Source organism: Taudactylus pleione, unplaced genomic scaffold (assembly GCF_031769625.1).
Source record: "Taudactylus pleione unplaced genomic scaffold, aTauple2 ptg000454l, whole genome shotgun sequence".
NCBI lineage: Eukaryota > Metazoa > Chordata > Amphibia > Anura > Myobatrachidae > Taudactylus > Taudactylus pleione.
In genome coordinates this window covers 14,440,553-14,457,500 of record NW_028284856.1, presented here as the reverse complement: position 1 = coordinate 14,457,500, position 16,948 = coordinate 14,440,553, and the positions used below count along the sequence as shown (strand labels likewise).

General features: G+C 39.8%; 1 protein-coding gene and 1 long non-coding RNA gene across 6 annotated transcripts in view; one reads left to right on the top strand and one right to left on the bottom strand.

The window, feature by feature from the left end:
• NRG1 (neuregulin 1) overlaps positions 1–9,345 on the bottom strand; it is an 811,282-nt gene extending 801,937 nt beyond the window's left edge. For all 5 annotated transcript variants that reach the window (XM_088448398.1, XM_088448399.1, XM_088448401.1 and 2 more), the window contains exon 1: positions 8,340–9,345. In XM_088448398.1, the coding sequence (XP_088304524.1) occupies positions 8,340–9,345 (1,006 nt within the window). The remainder of the gene's footprint in view (positions 1–8,339) is intronic.
• LOC148505459 (uncharacterized) overlaps positions 9,032–16,948 on the top strand; it is an 82,943-nt gene continuing 75,026 nt past the window's right edge. The window contains exon 1 of the long non-coding RNA XR_015869897.1: positions 9,032–9,346. This is a non-coding gene — a long non-coding RNA (uncharacterized LOC148505459). The remainder of the gene's footprint in view (positions 9,347–16,948) is intronic.

The following is a 16,948-nucleotide window of genomic DNA, read 5'->3' as shown; positions in this document are numbered from 1 at the left end:
ACAAGGAACAAAATATCATAATCCACATAACCCCGCATTTTTTTGTTATTATAAGGGAAACATTCCTTTACGTCTCTACCATATTGCATAACCTTACACATGGATACATACAGTACTCCAGTGTGTAACTTACTGCACAGACAATGAGCCTGAAATGTACATTCTGGTGATGCTGTTTCTACAAGTAGAATATGAAAAGTAATTATAACAACACACAAATCAACTTGTGTAGTGTTATTAGAGTAAAGTGGTAATGTAACAGAAACCTCATATACATATACAAAATTGTGGTGAAGTTGTAATAGTGTCCTCTATGGAGGGATTTTTACTATTTGTTTTATTTACATATGGCATTAAGTACTTGGCTTTAACGGAATGGTCTGCACCTTTAGAAAATATCTAATATTTGTTTATGAATTATCTCTATATAGGTCTGCTGAGAGGATTCCAGGGCCCTGGTGCCATTGCTGTTTGGGGGCTCCCTACAGCTGATCATGAGTGCAAAGATTGCCCAAGGCATTGTGTGCAGCTTAGGGTGTGTGTAACCATTAAAACAAATAGGAAAACATTAGCTCAATCACTATTTCCTGCTCCCCTTCTGGCCCTGTTGGCATCTGAGTGCCATATGCACCCACGTAATCGCCACTACAGGGCCATCTGTGTAATTGGTATACCACCCGTCTTGTTTGGCAGTTAAATGTCCACAGCAGCACTGTCTATTTTGGTTCACAGACAGAAATCGATCAGCATCTCTCCTTATAACTAAATGAAACTAGTTGCTTTCCAATCCACTGCACAGAGAGAAGCTGGCAGGCAACTTTATTGATTAAACAGCAATGCATGCTTGGGAATTATCCAAAAATGCAGCAACACACACAGCCAGAGGCCAAATAGATTTCACTGTGACTTTAAAGCAGAGTTTGCCCAGTTTCATGTTTATTCAAACATCCCTACTGTTATAGTAAATGATATGATGAGCTTTATCTGCGGATTTTGCTTGTCTTTTATATTGCTACTGTACTTGTATAAAATATGTAGCTACTTGGCATTTTCTGTTGGTTTAAAAAAATGGATACAAAAACACTGGAGCAATACAATGTTGCTCTGGTGCAGAAACAGCTGAGCTGAAGATCAGCTGTCCCCACAATCCTTAAACTTAGCACTGCCGAGTCTGACTCAGCAGTGCTAGTACACATACATAAACTGGGGTTCACATATGCACATGAAGAAGTCGGCGTCCAGTGGAATGATCCGAGTAGGGGTGGAGGGATCCCTTTTGCAGTCCAGACCTCATTGACATAGGAAGGAGCGGGAGTCCAGGAATCAGCACAATCTGAGGAGGTTACCGCTGTCAAGCTGTGAAAATGTAGTATTTTTGGAGCTTGATGATTTTTGGTACCTATACAACAGTATGGGAACAGTGGGATAGATTGGAACTGAATTGTAAGCAGGAACTATACATGATATCTCCTGCATTACCTTTATAATGAATGCCCCCGATATTTCATTTCTACAAAAGGTGTAAATTTTCACCTACTTTTGTAAAATTGAAGGATAATGAATAGACCACTAAACATCTATAGCATATGAAGTGTATTGTCAAGTACCCAGGTCTGATGACAAGGCAGGGGCATAACTAGGTATTTGCAGCTTTGGTAGTTACGCCCATGTGACAAGGTAATGTTCACAATGTTAGTGGTATATTGGTTATGCTACGGATGCCCTATATTTTTAACTTGTTGTATGGGTGACAGCATAGTTCATGAATGTATCTTTGAGGATATTTACTGTAGTTGGGAGGACTCATCTGTACTTACAGTAATCAGCATGGGGAATGCTATTCCTGATTAACAATACAGTGGGGCCATCTTAATCAATTGATTATACTCAATTACATTTCTTAGTATGATTTATTTAAACAGAAATCAATGGAGTTTACACAAGTTAATTGGTAAGTTCTATAAAGTTATTTTATGTGTGTTACATACAGTAGCCTCCAATATTAGCTGTGGTCCCTCTTCTTATATCCTGGGAATACTCCATTTTTATGGGTACAAACCTTGTGCTATATAAAAATTAATATTCTACTGGGTATTTAAAATATTATTAAATGGTGGCATCTGAAACTGTTACAGTGCTTGAAACAGATTGGCAGAAATCTTCTTTAATACAGTAAAGTTTCCATAACATTATCATAAGTAGCAGACTGCACTCAGTACGAAAAATTCTAAAAAGTATTATTATTATTATTATTATTATTATATAAAATATTAAAATAAAGAATGTGACATATTGCAGAAAAAAGTAAGAAATAAAAAAAAATAAAGACACTATATTGCAGGTAGAAATGAGGTTGCAAAACAGGATCGGGGAAGAGAGGCACATAGAAGGAATCTGAAAAGATCCCGCTTACACTCTAGATAGCGTATACATAATTATTTATTAAAAACATTCTGTAACCCAAGTAATGCATGTTTCTGCTTGAACACAGGTGTAATAGAAAATTACAATTTATGTAGCTAAGTGATAGCGTTTTATAGGCTATTTCCTTTAAATAATAAATATACATATTTGAAAATACAAGCAAGATGCTAGTTACTCAGGGATTCCATTCTTCACTTATTTTATATTACATTTTCAAACTTATATTTCAAAACAAGTGGTTCAGTGCCCAAAGGATTTTTCTTTTCTTAGATACACCTTACAGTCCAAACTATTTTAAAACAGACAAAACTATTAATTTGAGAAATGTTGTGCAGGCACTTACAAGTAACCTTTAAAATATATATTTTCAGACCAAATAAGATACAGCTTACACCGGTACTCTATTATTAGCTTATATAGCATTTTCAAACTTATTCTGCAACACAAGTGGTTCAGTGCCTAAAAGATGTTTCTTTTGCAGGTCTAATTCCCACCCTACAGTACAAACTAATTTAAAACAGATATAACTAGTAATTTGAGAAATGTTGTGCATGTACATATAAGAAACCTTCAAAATGTATATTTTGAAGATTCAGATCAAAATAAAGGGGCCTATATATCTGTGACTGATTGCCGCAAATTCCCTGTTCTGTCGATGCCAGGGATGTGGGATCGGGAAAAATCATCATGTCAAAAAATCTCAGTTCCCATATCCTGAACCAAAAAAGGTTGTAATCAGAGAGTCAGGTATTTTTTACATGTTGAATTTCCCCGTTCCATCAATGGTAACCAATGCACGGAATGGTAGATCAGAACCCGATTAAGATACAATTTAAAATTGTGAAGCAATACTGTTAAATCAAGTTGTAAGCAGCAAAATCATTTCCCATTTTGACTTTATGTTAGTTATGTGCTTACAGGTGTCAGCTGAACTATATTTATAGCAATTTTGAGTCCATTTACTAAGAATATTTGACCTTAATCGTTATACTTTTAGTTTTTGTGTCATGTTTTGTTGGCTGCGATAGTGATTAGACAATTTGCATTTTTGCAAAGGGAGTTGTATTATGGAAAAATAAACAATGGCCAATGGTCCCATGGAGGTTATTAGATAACAGTACATTTTAAGAGTATAAAAACAAGTCAATGACCATGGTCTGTGTACATAGACTACTACTCATAGGAGAAATTCTGTTTATCATACATCCTCACATCATGCTTCATATTGTACTTTTTGGCATGGATTGATGACTGACCGAATTTGAAAGACCTTCCCTTCAGTGATGAGGATCAGACTACCAAAAAAAATAGCTTGACTGACATCAAATATGTAGATTGTAAAAATTGGCCAACACTATTTACCTACATGCACATGACAACATTAAGCTAAAAACAAATAATGTGGGAAAGCAAGGCACAGCACCCTGGAGTACAGTGGGTCAGCAGTATTTCAAGGGACACCACTTTGGACAGCAGAGATATGTCTCATAATTTAACAGTGTAATGCTTAAATAAAAAACTCCAACCATCAACCACTGCTGCAATTTGCCTGCAGTGGAAATTAATAGAAAAGACAATCTGAATCTTTAGCATACATTATGTGGATACATGTTGCGCTAGATATGCAGTGTAAAAAAGTAATCAGTTTCCATACACTATAATAAAAATATACTAAGATAGGGTACATTATTGAAAGATTGTGATATGATAATTGTTATGTCACAAAGATCCTGCACTCCTGTAATGGCTGTTGGTATTGACCAGATTAGTAATACAGAATTGTAGATATAATAATGTTAATTGATATAATTTCTGTTTCATCTATATACTGTATATATGTGTGTGTATAGTGTTCACTCTAGCCCCGGCGGCAGGCAGGGTGCCGGAGCTAGAGAGGGCACTTCACGTGCACCCAAAAAGGGGGCATGGCCATTGAAAAGGGGGCGCGTCTATAAGACGCTTCACCTTTTCGTAACTCTTGGGGGCGTGCCCGGCACTTACGGACACTCCGGGCAGGCCCCAAGCACTGCTGACAGGTAGAATAGATGCCAGGCGCATGCACCCAGCGTCTATTCACCGGCGGTGACAGGGTCCCTGTACATTTCCCCACCCATGGGACACTGCGACCCGCGGGTGTAGACGGGGACCGCAGGCTGTCTTAGCGGTGCGCTGCGCGGAGAGGGCAGGGTGCTTTTTGCCCTCCAGAAGGAGGGCTTGGTGCAGCGCCCCAGTAAAACAGCCTAGCGGGAACGCTATGTGTATGTGTGTGTGCTTTGATTTCTTCCCACACTCAAAAACAAAAACATACTAGCAGATTATCTCTATCTATCTATCTATCTATCTAGGTTCTATCTATTGAAGGCCAAGAGCTAGCAGACCTAAACCCATCATAAAAGCACAGTTTGTGTATAAAATCTGCGTGATACCTGGTGGCAAAAGACTTTTGCGAGTCAGAGTAGGGACTGGCCAGAAGGGAAAACTTTGACATAGTTGGTTGGCTTGACAAATTATTGCAACATATTGGATCAAATATTCCCTATGACATACAGTTTGGAATGCAAATCAGTGAGTGCAGAACATGTATTATTTATTTATCTATCTATCTATCTATCTAATCTATATTGGCTTAAAGCTGTCACAAATAGCATGATTTATGCCTATATTTGCTAACACACTCTCATGCTTCCACCTATACAATAAAGCACAAATATAATGCATAATATATATAATATTTATATGACATTCAAAGTGTATTTCCTTGCTTGCACAATTGCAGCATAGGTTTCAATAATTTAATACCGTACAACATTCCTGTAGGTATACATTATTGCAAATTGGAAAACACAGGGCAAATACATTAATCTAGTTCATCAAACCCATTCACTAGACAGCATGTTTAACTCTTATTTTGTTGCGATCTACTCTCTGAGATGCTTAGTTAGTCTAAAAAACTCTCCTTAAAACTAGAACTTCTGGGTATTTCCTCACTAACATACATGTGATGTAGATTTGAAAAGTCATCTTATATGGGGGTCTATTCATGAAGCAGTGAAGTGTCCTATTTATCTGCTTTGTGCAATTCATAGAGCTAATTACTGTGGAGAAACTTATTACTTCTGCAACGGGGCACCCCCTCTCTGTCTGTATCGCATCACCATACTTTCGTATGGTGAGTGTGATTCATAAAGGAATGAAAAGCTCAGCTTTCCGGTCCTCTGCTTTTACCGCATTTGCCATTTCAGGATGATGTAGTGTGCTTCTCCTCTTGAACTGTATACAGGAAACTTGCCTGTCTTTGAGCCTGGTCCCATCCTCTGTTGTTGCTCCGCCCCCTTTTTATCCCATGAGCCATTGCTGTCATGTTCACTGTTTTTAGACAGGAATTGCCAGACGCATGTGTAGTAAGGATATCAAAACGGAGCATGGGCAGAACAGTAATAAAAAAGAAAAATGAAGAGACACTGTAAAAAAAGAGAAGAAAGGACTGCCACACAAGCATATACCACATCACTTCGCAAAACAGGTCAGTGTACATTAATTGCTACTTAGCAAAGCTATAGATCTATCAAACTGATGCAGGGGCAGAACTATGGGAGACAATAGAGGAGCCTGCCACGGGGCTCCAGTTCTGAAGGGGCACCTCCGTTGTCCACAACATATTCACCCCACTTAGGGCTGTAAATATGTACCTGGAGTGTACCATCATGGCCGCCCAATACATGGCACCTCTTCCCGGCATCTGAGAAGCCACCATACACTAGTGGAGAGCTCCATGTCAGACCATCAGCTGCTGCCTTCTTCTATCTATAGCCTGTCTGCATGCGAATTGCTACATTATAGTGTCAGCAGCTGTGACGGGGGGGCACCATATTATAACTTGCCTCTGGGCATCTGGGATGAACTTACGCCACTGAACTGATAGTGATAAGTAGCACTTCTGTACTGCTGATCTACATGAATAGACCCCATATACACTAACCATTTCACACCTAACAACTGCATAATGCAAAAGGAAGCTATTTGTCAGTCTGCATGCAGAATGCAGGTGTTTCCAACTAGTAGATGTTGAGAACAGAGACTGCATTAACAGAAAGTGGAATGAAGTGAATGTAATTTGTTTCCCCCACTTTTACCATCTTTAAATGCTATCACATTCTAACTATTGCAGTTTTAAGATCCCTTCAAGTACCTTCATGGACTCACCTAAATAAACAAACAGACAACTCAACACTGAACAAAATGATAATAGCTAGCCATTTCATTCCTACAAGTATATTATTCTCCATTGATTAAAACTATCATATATCATTTTGATTATACCTGCATTCTAATTTTCACTATATCAAAATATTTATATAGTTACTTAATTTAAGTATACTGTAATATGCTTCCATGATTTACAATTAAGATGACATTAAAAAAATGGTAGTCATTTGGACAGATGCAACCTATACATATCATATGATTTATAAAAAATGTGATGCGGATTATATAGTGACTAGCTAAAACAGTAATTTAGCAGATTTGTCATAATTAAATTAGAATGTGATACTATTTGTAGGCCTACTAATAGGCATGTGCTTGCAAATCTTTCGGGAAAATATAAGAAAAAATATAAACCAAAGGAAGAAAATCCTTTGTTAGTTACATAGGAATGTTCATCATTTATGTTAGCTATTAAGTAAAGTCCCAGAAGGGTATTTTCCATGTTTTACACTGACATCTATCAGCCATAGCAGGAGATTCCCAACTCATTTCGACACTTCAGCACCACACTAGCTGAACAGCTCCCTCCAGTTTGTTGGACACTGCAGGTGCAAGCAAGAAGCTGGTATGTGATACAGACAGCCTTTCATATTAATTTAATCACTAACACCTCTGTTTTTGGTCTATAGTGGTTTTGTTTTTCTGCTATACCTGGTAAATTAAATGTAAACATTTGTGGAATATACTGCAAAACAATACAATAAAAAAAAACAATACAAATTATAAGCCCCTTTATATCACTGCAGGAACAAATGACCTACAGTATACTGTACTTTACATGTACATTGCACAGTACAGCTCCTCAGTTCACATTTGTTGCTTACTATAAATATGTTTAAGTTAGTATAGTTAAGACCTTCTGTATGCAAAATAAATCACAATTGATAGCAAAGCACTTAGCAAGTTCTGTATGGTGACGCATTGTTGGTCCACATGTTTTCCAGCTGAAAAGTACAGTGAGCAGTTAAATTCACATAAAAAGATGTTTAGTAACCCATCCTAAGATACAAAATGTTCACAGACAGACATTATGGTGAATGATTTTCAGCATACTAATCTTTACTATTTGGCCATTGCTGTAGACAGCAAGATTATATATAAACATCTATATATATATTTTAAAATGCCAAGATAACAACCAATAGTATCACAGTTGACCTTATTTTTCAAATTATGACATAGCTTACAACTAGTCATTCCTCTATAAACAAGGCCTTCAGCTCCTACACTATAACTGCTAGACACCTTGAACACACATATTACTAGATATCAAAATGTACATTTTATAACACTCTACATTCTAAAAGTTAAAAGAACAAATATCTAGAAAAAAAAGAGTGATAACATATAACAATGCACCATCATAAGAAAATTATCTTAAATTCCCATCTGGTTAAGCTGCAAAGTTATCATCACTTGTCAAACAAATAGGAAACAGCATGTCCAGCATTAATTTACATACAGTACATAAATAATGGTACAACTCAATGCCAAACACACCACTTATTGCAACTTATATTGAAACATTAGATTGTAAAAACTGCATAAAATAACTTTTTTCTTACTTTTGTAATGTTACTGCTCAATGAAACAATATGAGAACTTGATAAATTACACATTAATTATGACAAACAAAAGAGGGCACTTACCACAACCTTTGCATAGCACCCTGCCAACATCTTTTTTCAGATTCCTGCCAGTCTCCAAGGGTGGTAAGGAAGCCCTGAAGATTGAGCTATTGTTGGTTGGATCCATGAAGAAAATATACCTGCTGTCTTCCTTTAGCTTCAGGCAGCCTGAGCCGAAATCCCCCTGCACTGTGATCAGCGAGTCCTTCTCCAAGCCTGCGGATTTAACCGCCCAAACCTGGTGCACTTTCACCAGGTACGAATGGGGGGTGCCAGGCGCAACAGAGGGAGCTGCACTGTCTGCAGTGGGGAAGTCGGAGGAGCCGGTGATAGTGACGGTGGCAGTAGTGGGGGCACTGATGGCAGAGGGGACTATTCCGGAGTTGGCAGTGACCAATTCTAGGTATGCAGTGCTCACCCCTGTCACTGTCTGCTGCCTGTCTAGGTCTCCATCCACCTGCTCTCTGCCCACCTGTCCCCTTCTCCTCCCAGAAGTAACCGAGTCCCCTTCCTCTGGCACCTTCCTCTTGCGTCCCTCGTTGCCAGCCTGCACTTTGCCCTCAATCACTACCCGGGATTGCAGAGCCAGCTCCAGTACCGATCCCACACTGGGGGAGGAATAGCACACAGCTGTGCCGGAGGATAGCGCTCCACCAGCAGCACCGGCACCTGCTACAGCAGCTAGGAGCGCCCCGCCGCCAGCCACCACTGCAGCAGGGAGAGGAGGAGCCGGTGAATGAGCGGATGCTGCAGCAGCAGAGGCACCAGCAGCACTACCAGGGGTACCGGTCACTGCAGCACCTCCTGCTCCAGCACCTCCAGCAGAAGAAGACGAGGAAGAGGAGGAGGAGGCGGTCACCGCAGCCGAAGTCCACAAAAAAAACAGGAGGGCACCGTAGCAGCAGCCCCAGCAGCAGCCTCCACCTGCAAGACCAGAACCTGGACCAGGCAGCAAGCAAGGGGCAAGACCGGCAGCCAGAGACGTGGTGGCGGTGGAGGAAGAAGATGATGTGTATTGCAATCTCATGGTAAGCTGTCTCCCCGGCTGTCTTCCTTTTGCTTTCAGTTTGTTGCCCCTCTGTGCCCCTCACTCCCACCCCCGTGTTGGGGTTCCTGGGAAGATTGCTATAGGTCTGATTGAATGGACGATGGCTTTTTGCGAGGGGGGTAGCAGAGGTTATTTCTTGGCGCAGCAACAAGAGGTTGATGGGGCGGAGGTTTTGCAGGACCCAGTAGACTTGAGGTGGTGATGATGAGAAGGAGAAGAGCAGGGGGGAGGGGGGTTGAATTAGGATAGCAAATTTCCAACAAGCAGAAAAAAAATACAGGCGTAAAAAAAAAAAAAATCATATGTTTGTTTTCAAGAGAGATGATGCTGTAGCCAAGTGCTGGCGTTTCTGCATGGAGGAGGAGAGGAGGATTCTGTTGCTGAATGGTTTATAGAGACCAAACCTCCTGTGTGAAGTGAAGGGATGCTGCGGCTGAGGCTGCTGCTACAGACTGACTGAGAGAGAGAGAGAGAGAGAGAGAGAGAGAGACACATACACACACACACTATACACATGGACACACACATAACACATATACACACATAACACATATACACAAGAGAGTGAATAGGAACAGTTAGCCATCCTCAGTATTGCTCCCCATAGCCATGTGTACTTCCACTGTAGTTGCATCTAGTCTTTAACTTTGTTTTGTTTTGTTTTTTTATATATTTGTACTCACTGTTTAATACCTTGTGTCTCCCAACCCACATACTCTCATTTCTTTTAACATTAGAAGATTCGTTTTCCTTCTTCCAATGTCTTTTGTTTGCTAAATCGCTATCAGCTGCACTGCAAAATCCCATGTTCCAGCTAGAAATTGGCAGAGGTGTATAATTTAGCACATAGCATCAGTGCAGTCCGTTCACGCACTGCATGTATAATTAATACTATTTCACTCCAAACTAATCTTTTCAGTGGCATTCTGTATTTGTAACATGATCCCTCCCATAATGCTTGTAAGAATAAATACACAGAAAACATCATTTACACACATGAGCTCTGCATTCAGTTTTACTGTCCCCAATCCTCCAGGTGTAATTTGTCAGATTGATGATACAAGAAGAGGCCATCTAGAGCACTTTATAGAATTTCTCAAATACTGTAGGAAGGCTTTAAAAAAATAAATAAAACAAAATAAATAGATATTTGCACAATACATTGTAACATTATATTGTGTAACCACTTGGGATCTGACAACAGCTATCTGGAACATCAGTGTGAAATGCTCCACCTGGTTTTGTAGTGCTTTACTGGACAAGTTCCAAATGAGTATGTTAAGTAGAGCAAGTTCTTATCATACCTGAGGGATGTGGAATTTGTGATGCTTCTGACAGTGCTGTAATTAGTGAATTTATTATGAAAAGTCAGATGCTATCTTGTTACTAAAATCTCATGTCATGTCAGCCATTAATGATCAGTGCTTTATATCTGTTATTTTGTTGTACATTCATGACATTCATTTAATATTTACAATGACACACACTTTACATTTTGTGCATTTTACAGATCTCCAGATACTTACTTACTGTAGTTTAAACATTAGTGATTTTAGAAAAAAAAAAACAGTTTGCCCCAAAAATATTTATTGTAAAATATTACTGTAAGTATAATATTAAAGCATATCTCTAACACAGTGTTTCCTTAAAACCTGGACTGTTAATGTGCCTTGAGGACCACGGTTGGGAATCCCTGCTCTAACATAACAACCTTTATAATATTAATACTTTTGATAGGCATGAAATGTAGTCTTTACATTAGTTCAAGAGTATATGACTCAGTGATCTTGCTAGCCTTAGGCAAAACTGGAAATTGAATATGTAATAGATATCTTTGTGCCCGCATGTCTGTTTAAGGTATAGTATGTATTATACAATACTGTATGTAACATTTCAATTCTCATTGAAAATTGATAAACATATTTGTGCATGACTTACATATAGCTCTTCCTAAGTCCCTTGTTAGGGTCCTTCCTAAAACTCTTTTGATATTCAGCATGACTAGGGTATATAATGTTAATGTGCATTGTGGCTAGTTTAGTAGGTATGCCTTACCATGGAAACATCTTCGCAATCAGTGACAGCACATGTACATGCAGTGCTTTTTATACAGATATTAATTTAGCACTGTTTCTGTTATCCAGTTGAAGACAATGCAAAATGAAAGCTTTATATGACTTTGAACATGAAATGGTAGGGAGCATTTGAGGCAGCGACATTAGTGTATCAGGGCCAACACTGTATGACTTTTCATGCACAGCAGTGTCACAAGTCTATCAATAATTTATGATAATCAAAATAACATTCAGTAATGTAAGGGTGGGTACACACTAGAATTATATTGGGATGATTTGCCGTATTGGAACAACAAATCATCTACATTGTCTAGTGTGTAAGCACAATTGCACGCTCCCGTGGATGACATACAAGATTGTTTGATTGACTGTGCTGCACAGTCAATCAAACAATATTGTGTGTGTAGCAGTGCATTTTAATGAAAGACGGAATGAGGTATCATTACATCATTCATTAAATCATCTAGTGTATACCGGCAATCTATGATGGTCCAGGGCATAGGGAAATCGCCTAGACCATCTGCACAATTGCCGGTCATCCTAATTTGTACCCACCCTAAGTCCTGTGATTAGGAGCAGTCTTTTGATAAAGGATATACGTTCACAATAGAATGTTGACAGCTGATTTTCCCACAATTTTAGGGTTAGGAATAGGTTTAGGGTAGGGCTGCTCATCTAGCTAATGCAATTCTGCTTGGTCGACATGCAGACTGTCAACCTTCACAATGTCGACTTTATTTCAATGTCTTCATTATGTTAATGTTGACATTTTACATGTTGACCTCCCGTCCATGTCAACATTCAGAACATGTCGACAAGCTGAATGTCGACAACCGGAAAGTCAACATTTTGTACCACACCATGTTAAGTGAGTACAATAGGGGCTAAAAGGTTGAATACTGAGTAACAAACTGACAATTACTTTACCACCTGAGCACTACAGTGTTGTCACCAAAAGCATATGAAATGTGCAGTTTCAATGGGATTAGGATATTGAATATTGGACTATTTGAAAAATTTTGCACAGTGAATGAATCCGGAATGCCAGCATCCAGAACCCCGATGCGGAAAGCCCGAGTTGGGATTAAAGATAGACTTCAAAATACCGACGCCTATCTTTACCCCGATGCTGAGATTCCGACAGCCGGAATCCCGAATGAAGGTAAGCGGGGACAGGTTAGCAGTAGCCGCGAGGGAGAGGGTTAGGTTTAAGGACCCCCGGAGATTAGTGTTAGGCAACCTCTGGGGAGGGTTAGGGTTAGGCTACAGGAAGGGGGGGTTAGGGTTAGGCACCACTGGGGGGAGGTTAGGGTTAGGCATCCCCCCCAGGAGGGTTAGGTTTAGGGTGTGGGAAGGGGGGGTTAGGGTTATGGATTAAAGATAGACTGAAATACTGACTTCTATCTTTATCCCGATGCCAAGATTCCGACAGACGGAATCCCGAATGAAGGTAAGCGGGGACAGGTTAGCGGTAGCCGCAAGGGGGAGGGTTAGGTTTAGGGACCCCCGGAGAAGATTAGCGTTAGGCAACCCCTGGGGAGGGTTAGGGTTAGGCTACAGGAGGGGGGGTTAGGGTTAGGCACCACTGGGGGGAGGTTAGGGTTAGGCATCCCCCCGGGAGGGTTAGGTTTAGGGTGCGGGAAGGGGGGGTTAGGGTTAGGCAACCCCGGGGTGAGGTTGGGTTAGGCACCACTGGGGGGTGGTTAGGGTTAGGGACCACTAAGGGAGGGTTAGGGTTAGGGGAGGACAGGGGAACGTTATGGTATGTACCAACCCCAGTCGGGATGTAGAACATTCGGTCTTCTGGTGTCGGTATTTCATTTGGCGGCATTACATACCTAGCTTATCATAGGACTCCATATTGCAAAGATCATGACTTAATCCATACATCTTGCTGGGTACAAAACAAATCACACTGTTAGTGGTGGCATAATAGAATGGAGTGTGGTATCATAGCATACATTGCACCTGGGGGAGATGAATCAAGCGTTCTAAAGAGTGGAGAAGTGGACAAGCTTCTACCTATCATTAGAATGTACTTAATAAATGCTACCTCAAAGCTATTTGATTGCTGCTGATCCACTTCTACTTCTCCACTTGTCCACTTATCCACTCTTTGGATAGCTTGAATCATCACCTCTCTGCTGTGGAGTGTAAACCAACTCTTGAATATTAGTACATCTCAGATATTGAGACCGATCATCAATAATCTGCAATTGGACTTTTCCAGCAGGATAATACTTCAAAAGTCTATGAATGTTCTAGAAAAGTTTCAGGAACACTAAATTGAATTTAGCTTAATACAGTGGCTTTTCCAATGACCTGATCTCAATTCTATCAAGCATACAGTATCTGAATCGCAGTAGATTGCATTCAGCTGCAACCAATTTTTACATTATTAGTACTCTATTAGTTACAGTAGATGAACCTAATAATGTGGCAAGTAAAGTATATACATTCAATACAAGGATCACACTTGCCTCTAGAATGCTAAACAAAAGTATAACTTAATTGGCTGAGATGGATTTCAGTATTAGGACCTGCCAAAGTTCAGTCTGAAGTATAGTAGGTTCTGCAGATGAAAAATGTTAGAGATGTTATAGCAATGGATGAGATAAGAGCGCAGTCAGAGAGATGTATGTTAGGTCAGGTAACAGAGATGCTTTGGAATGCATAATATTGTGTTGAGTTAGAGTCCCAATGGTCCAGAAAGTGAGGCCCTAATGCAGATCCTTACGAGAAAGCAAAGTTATCAGCAGTAACAAATGCAGACTGGTTGAATATTTGTGCAAGTTAATCAATTTATCCGTGAACCACATTTTTTCCATTCCTAACTGCCACTTATATTTGATATACACCTAGCTTTATGAGTTTGGAAATGCGCATAGATGAAAGGGTGATATTGTAATTTCTGTCCAACATATTAGCACTTTATTACCAACCACTCTTTTAGTTTTACATATGTCTTTTAAAATTCTATCTATCTAGATCTATCTCTCTCTCTTTCTCTCTCTCTCATCTATCTATTTCTCTATCTATCTATCTATCTATCTATTTATCTATCTATCTATCTATCTATCTGTCTATCTGTCTGTTTGTCTATCATACTACAATATAGCCTATTTCAGTTAAGCAAATTTATTTTATTACAATAAAAAAAAGTTAGAATGTTATTCCCTCATGGTAAATCTATAAAACACATTGTGTATTACCTATAGCACATACAGTTGCATTTGTTTTATCAACTTAATGGTGTCATGTAAAAGGCACAGAACTGTCTGCTGACTAAATCATATGAGTGTGTGGGTTGTTGTCTTTGATAAAACACCTGCCAAGAGGATTGCAAGGTATCTGTTAACTGAGCAGACCATTATAGAACAACACTAAATTGCTCTTAATATATTTTTCTTTATATAATTTTGATGAAAGAATTTCCTGTTTAATAAGGCAAAATATTTCTTACACTAACATAGAAACCAGTGGGTGAAGAGTTTTTAACAAAACTAAAGCAATACAATGGTATTTACAAATAATGCTAAAAAAATCCCTCTGTCAAGATGGGAATTCCTTCCAGCAGTGCCAAGATGGAAATCACAGGAACAAATAGCTAGAGAAGGGGATTTGCTAATGTTGTGATGTTCCTGGGTTTCTGGCTTAGGAGACCATGTGTGCGGTGACACATTCATCAATCATGGCTAGGCGCGGGGAATAGAAATAGTCTCCTCAGACTGCTAGAGATTACAACAACATACAAAATCCTGAAACTCATGAGTCTGCAGACTAAGTAAATGTGCTGATAGTCTACGTTTCCTCTTTTTGAAATGTTCTTCATCAGTGCTGAAAATAACTCAACCTTCAAGAACATGCAGTCAGCTTGCAATTCATAGCCCCTAATGAATTGTTTATATTTACTTCCATGTGGTAGAACATGTAAAAACACACCTATAACAGTAAAGAAATATATGGGCATTTTAGACAGTGATGCAGAATTATATGCCCATGCGCACCTTCATAAGCTGTTTTCTTTGAGATCCTACAGAAAATGATCAATGTTTGGAATTGCAGCCTGGCATGGCCAGAGTAAAATCATATGAATCATTTGCAGCAGCTCAGTTTGATACACTGTCTTCACTTACAATGGGTTTTCCGAAAAGCATTAAGAACACAAGTGCTGTAATTCTTGCACCAACTCATATGAATGGATAGATTTACCATCGGAGAAAAATACTTGATAATAAGTAATCCCTAGGTCTGATAAAGAAAATATTACAGATACAAGAGGCCTCATTCAGAGGTACATGCTAAGTCAATGCTGCATTCAACCGGCCAATGTTTTCAGTCTGCGCATGTAACTGAGCCGCTGAAAGCTGCTGAACAAATTTAGACGCAGAAAGACTCAATTCAGTGGACGTTCCTTGGTGATAAGAGAGTAGGGGCTGGCCAGACGCAGGCGTCCCTTGGTCAATGACTGCGGCTTTTGATTTTGGCACTCATGTTCATAGATTATGCACCCCATAGGGCTGGTGCAATGTTCAGTGGTGCAATCGATTTCCAGCCGATCTTGGGTGTCCCTGTACGAATCTCATCATATGCGGCACTAGCATAGAGATACAGTCACGCTGCGAAAGAAGACTCAGTCGCGGCTGTATTAGCGTGCACCTCTGAATCAGCCCTGAAGTGTTTATACAACTATTTTAGCCGGTTTGGTGTTGTAGGATTTTGGTGCAGTTTAATGAAAATAAATAGAGACTTGTAGGAGGGCAGTGATAGGCTATGCTATTATATATTCATGTAAAAATATGTTTTATTCAGGAGTAGTAGAAATGTCACAAAGAGTCCGAGAGTAGAGACGCTTACAGTTACCTATAATGAAAAAAAATATATAAATATATATACAGTATATATATATATATATATATATATACATTATATATATTTATATATATATATTAGGGGTGAGCGGGTTCGGATTTCTGAAATCCGAACCCCCCCGAGCCCCCCCGATCCGAGTCCGATCCGAGTCAGGCTCGACTTTTCCCGCCTGACTCGGATCTGAAATCGAGGCAAAACGTCATCTTCCCGCCTTCCGAGTCTCGCGGGTTTTGGATCCTATATAAGGTACACACGTCGGCGCCATTTTCTCACTCGGCTGTGGACAGTGAAGAGGGAGGGTGGGAGTTAGGGCTGTGTAGTGTAGTGTAGTGTAGTGCTGCTGTTGTCCACTACTTCAAAGTCCATAGGGGCTGGCTGTGTTGTGCTGTGCTGCTGTTGTTAATAGGGGCTGTGTCCACTACTTCAAAGTCCATAGGGGCTGGCTGGACTGTGTTGTGCAGTCAGTTCTCCATAGGGGCTGTGTCCACTCCAAAGTCCTGTGCAGTGTCCCAGTCCTAAAGGAGTGCTGTAGTGTTGTCCAGGGGGTGCTCTGTCCATCAGGGGTGCTCCCCCCAAGTGCTAAAAAAATAATATATTTTCTGTGTTTGTGAATTGTGTGCGCAGTAGCCGCACGT